Source organism: Merops nubicus, unplaced genomic scaffold (assembly GCF_000691845.1).
Source record: "Merops nubicus isolate BGI_N331 unplaced genomic scaffold, ASM69184v1 scaffold19421, whole genome shotgun sequence".
In the NCBI taxonomy this organism is placed as follows: domain Eukaryota; kingdom Metazoa; phylum Chordata; class Aves; order Coraciiformes; family Meropidae; genus Merops; species Merops nubicus.
In genome coordinates, this window is record NW_008589210.1 from 1 (window position 1) to 5095 (window position 5095).

General features: G+C 57.9%; 1 protein-coding gene across 1 annotated transcript; it reads left to right on the forward strand.

Moving 5' to 3' along the window:
* Nucleotides 1-3: 3 nt before the first annotated feature.
* On the forward strand, nucleotides 4-5087 carry LOC103781803 (E3 ubiquitin-protein ligase HECTD3-like; the record flags this gene model as incomplete). Its single annotated transcript, XM_008949526.1, is given in 9 exon segments — nucleotides 4-169; nucleotides 734-826; nucleotides 1230-1359; nucleotides 1738-1853; nucleotides 2114-2227; nucleotides 3280-3362; nucleotides 3832-3997; nucleotides 4555-4636; nucleotides 4905-5087. Coding segments are annotated over 9 exon segments (1133 nt in total), but the record flags the coding sequence as incomplete, so codon positions are not given.
* Between the last annotated feature and the right edge of the window lie 8 nt (nucleotides 5088-5095).

Below are 5095 nucleotides of genomic sequence, written 5' to 3' on the forward strand. Positions count from 1 at the left end.
GCTTCCAGGAGCAGCTGGAGGAATATGCGGGCTGCCATCACTTGGATGAAGGCTGGGTCCTGGCGCAGAGGTTTGGAGAGGGAGGCGATAAGTTGATCCCGGTCGACTCCGTGGAGAAGATCCAGTGGCAGCACCAAACACTCGGGGTCGATTATAAACCTGCGACCAGGTACGGCCCGAGCCGCCGCGCCCCGGATAGAGACCACGGTGGCTGTGGGCGCCGAAGGCACGTGCGGCCGTTACCCCCAGAAGATGTGCGACCCGACCATCCCAAATCCCCTGGGCACATCCAGCACAGCCCTCCTCGCCCCCTCCAGCACGTCTGGGATACGTCTCTGCCGAGCTGCCTGTGGGCAGGAGGAGGGTACCCCCCTGTAGACTAGCCCTGTGTGCTTGTGGTAGCACCCGTGCAGGATAAAGATGATGGCGGGAGGGTTCTGAGGCACTCGGTCTCGGGCTGAGTGATGTTGCTGAGGTGACCCAGTGACAAGTGAGCTCATGTTTGATTTTCGTGACAGAAGGGCACGTGCAGAGCTGGATTGCTCCACTCTGCCTCAGCCTGCTCCCAGGTGCAGGGACACTCTCATCCCTCCTACATCTGGTCCTGCAACCCCTAGGTGTCACCCCCCCAGTCCCTCACAGCTGGTGCCTCCACTCCAGAATAAGGCAGTAACGAATGGATGTGCTGACCCATCTTTTCCCTTGTGCGACTTCATCACTGGTGCTGCTTCAGCTGGGAACAAGTGGTGGACCTGACCTACTCCATGCACCTTGGAGAGAAGCCCAGACTCATAGAGCAGGATGAGGCCGCGGTGGAGAAGTTTCGGTATGAGTGTATCTCCTAGAGTGGTACCAGAAGGGGCAGGCACTCAGGCCCTGGACATGCCCATGGGGCAAGACTGGCTTCAGGCTGGGGAGCGGGAAGGATGGGTGCCATGAGATGCCTTTTACATTGATATTGTTTGAAGCTGCTCAGGCAAAGTTGGCCTTTGCTCTGTGGAGCATCAAAGCGACTGCACGGTGCTATTCCCACTGGGCTGGGGTGGCCATAAATACCTGGCATGATGCTGGTGAGGTACAGCTGTGCCATCTGCCTGTGGCAGGGACAGCTTCCCAGTGGCATCCCACTGCTGCAGCCAGTGCGAGCTGGTGCACCTGCACAGTGCTGGTGGGTGGGTTTGGGGTGCAGCCTGGTCTCACCGTCCCATTAACACAGTGCCTCTCTTCAGGTCTGTGCCCCTGGGCTGGAGCTATGACCATGATATGGAGCTGGGGCGCTTCCTGTATGACCACAGTGAGCTGCAGCACAGGGACGACATCAAGGAGCTCCTCAGCAGCATCGAAGTCTCCTCACAGATGGTGCGTAGTGGAGCTTCTCCACAGCCTAAAATCAGTGTGAGACATGCGAGCATTGCCACAGCTGAGGGGAGGAGCAGCAGGCGGTTGCTGTCCCCTTGGTGAGAGGCCCGGGATGGTGCTGGGGGTTTGCTGCTCTAGCAAAGCTGTTAGGAGTTGGGCATGTGGAACAAAACCCCATTGTGTCTCTGGGGCACTACTGGGGGTCCATGGTTGTGCCCAACTTGCTCTGTGCGGGAGACACCATCCACCTGCAACCTAGAAAACTGTGGGGCTGGCCTAGTCCTGACCTTCTCCAGCCTCACAAGACCTGTCTAAGGGGTGGCCGCAGCATGCCAAAGGAAGCTCAGCTCCCTCCTTCAGCTCATGGGACTTTCGCAGGACGACTGTGGCGCAGCCCATCTGATGGACAACCAAACACACACCTACTGGGAGAGCAACGGGTCACCAGGGCAGCACTGGGTGCGGCTCAACATGAAGAAGGGCGCCATCGTCACGTAAGACCTCAGGGTGTCCCCTCCCTTTGGCTGTGCCAGGGATGGGCAGGGTGTGGGGCAGAGCACCATCTTCCTCCTGAACACAGCTTTCCCCAGCCTGCAGCTGGGGTCTCAGGGTTGAGGTGGGGGACAGCTGCTGCCAGATGCAACCCAGGAGGACACAGGCTTGCCCCCAGCCTGGGACATCTCTAGGGGCATCTCTGTGCCCAGGCAGCTTGGGAGGGGAGGACAACACTGCTCCTTGCTCTTCTCATCTCCAGGAAGCTGTGGCTGATGCTGGATGGGCAGGTCAGCTCCTATATACCCAGGCGGGTGGCTGTGTATGGAGGGCCACCAAACAGGCTGCAGCACCTGAGAACTGTCCTAATTAATGAGTGAGTAATGAGTGAGGAGCAGCCTGGGTCCAGTTTGGGTCAAACTCCCAAGCTGTCTCTGCATCCTGAGCAGATGCTAACAAAGGGGCTGGGGCAGGTCCTGAGTGACCTGGTAGTGACAGTGGCTCTGTGTGGGTTGAAGTTTCTTGGGTGCAGGCTGTACAAGCGCGGTGGTCCCCAGCTTCCATGTGCTAGCCAAGCGCCTTCATCTCCGCTCCTGCTCCTCATCTGTGCTGCAGCAGCTTCTTTCTGCCTGGTAACTTTGGGGGTCTTTCTGTCTCTTCCTCCTCTCTTCTGGGGACCTGTGTCGCTGCTGTCACCTTTCTGAACATTTCTATTGTGATGTAGCTGAGAAGTCTTGGGGTGTTTCACCTCTCCCTCTGCTGCAGCACCCTTCTCGAGGCAGGCAGGAGTTTACACAGGGGTTCAAAGATCTCCTCCTCCTTCCCAAAAACTTGCCTGTTTGCCTTTTTTTTGACTGAGCGGTGAGATTTGTCTTTGAAGAGGCATCAATGAGATTGCCACAGTTTCCTTCCTGGTGATGGCAGGAGCCTTCACCTTGCTGTATCTGGGCAGTTGCAGTGTTTTTCTCCACGGGCCCATAGGTTGGGTGGGACCTTGCCAAAGGCATTGGAAATACAAATGAATCACCAAATTGCTCATCACCACAAGTTCCTGTTTCCTTTAAAACATCACCATTTTGTGACCGGCCTAGCTTGAAGGATGGTTGTGCCATTGCAAGATGCACCAGAACCCCCTGGGAACAGCGACTCATTCTTGGCCCTCTTGCCTTTCTGTTCTGCTTTGAATTTAAGCTCTTTTCTGGCTCTTTGGATGCAGCTTCCACCTTCTTCAGGACGTCTCTGTGCTTCTGACAGCCTCTTCTCTCCACTCGGTCCCCTCTTGCCGCAGCCCCGATGAGGCAGGGAGAGCTTTTGCCACGGGGAGCGGCGCGTCCTCGGCTGGGGAGCCAGAGTGGCCCACGCCTTGCTGGCTGGCTCACTGGTGTCAGAGCCTCGCAGCTCTGCCATCTCCCTCCATGCTGTGTGCAGGAACAGCTATGGGAAGGTCTGCATCCTCCGCGACATGAAGGCCCACTTGCCAGTGCTGGAGATCCACATCCTGTAATGCCGAGGTGAGCCTGTGCTGCCAGCCCGGCCCTGAACCTGTGGCCCAGACTGGCCCCTGCGGCTCTTTCTTAAAACTGAGGAGGTTTCCATTGCATATTAGGAAGAATTTCTTCACTGAGAGAGTGGTTAGGCACTGGAACGGGCTGCCCAGGGAGGTGGTGGAGTTGTCATCCCTAGAGTTAGTCAAAAAATGAGTAGATGTAGCACTTGAGGCTACAGTCTAGTGGTTAGGGAAATGTTTGGATGGAGTTTGGACTTGGTGATCCTAGAGGTCCTTTCCATCCATAGTGGTTCCATGATTCCTGCCACACCCGCTGCTTTTTGGGATCTGTTGGAGGAAAACCTGGGGAATGACCTTCATTTGGGATGCCGCAGGTGCTGGGGGCTCCTTTCCTCCAGTTCCAGCTTCCGAGCTGTGCTGGCCGCACAGCTGCAGCTGTGCACGCAGCACCACTCGCTGTCCTTTCTTGGCAGAACAAGGGTACAACGTCCGCCTGCGAGGGATTAAGATCAAGTCCTTCTGGGAGTGGGACCTGAAGCTCAATGCTGACACGTTCCAGCCAGCCCAGCTGGTGCGCTACCCTCTCTTGGAAGGAGTGCAGAAGGATGTGCTGTACCGGCGGGCCGTGCTCATTCAGAGGTAGGGCACAGGGACGGCGCCGTCCCTGCGGTGAGCCCGGGCTCCAAGAGGAACTGTGCCCTGGCCCCTAGCAGGGGGTTGCCAGTCTCTTGCTTAGAGTCTTCCAACTCCTTTCCCATGTGCGGCAGGGACTTTGGCTTGCTGCTCCCCATCTGAACGTGTCTGTTGCCAATGTCTGGGGAGCATGGTGATGCCACGGGGCAAGGATGACCTGCATCGTGTGGAGATGCCCACCTTGCTGCCTGCAGGGCAGCCCCAGGCTGGGGTCAGCACTGGCTCTTCAGAGAGACCCCCGCTGCAGAGCATTCACCTGCAGTGTTGTAGCGTGGGCTGGGCTGCCCTCTGCTTACGGCTTTAGGCCAGAGGGTGCTGGTTGTGTGCTCCCCTTAGTGTGCTGGTGTCCCTCCAGGGGCTGCAGAAGACCTGCGTGCAGGGAGCACAGTGCCCAGGCTCGGTGTGTGCCTGGGGCTGCCTGCAGTAAAGTGCCATGGGTGTATCAGGCTCCACACCTCCACTAACCTCCTCACATTCTCAAGGCGCTTCTCTCCCGTCTCCAGGTTCGTCCATCTACTGGACAGTGTCCTGCATTACTTGATCCCCCTCTCTGAGGACAGCATTGGCACCTTCAATGTTCTCAGGGTGAGTGTTTGCCAGACTCCCCCGTGATGGTGCTGGTAGGAGCATCTCATCACGGGCTCAGCTGGTTTTGCCAGGGGCTGTGGTGTGTCCTTCTTGATTTGATAGGGCCAAATGAGCCCAGGACTGAGAGCTGCTGTGCTGGACGTTGTCAGAGGGATGGAGGAGCTGAGTGTCCCCTGAGACATCAGGGGCTGTGCTTGGGGAGGGAGAAAGAGGGCACATGGTAGCAGGATCAGGCCTCTAACTACCCCTGCGTGTCCCTTGCTAGAGCATGAAGCCGTTCCTGCTGCTGTCCAAGCAGAGCACAGCCCTCATCACCCACTGTCTCGAGTCCTCGGAGAGCAAGCCACCTAACGCCGCGCCAAAGCTGTGCATCAACCGGCAGCTGGCCCGGGAGCACCGCGCCCAGCCCGCGCTGGACCCCAGCTGCAAGAACGCCGTCTTCACCCAGGTACGGCC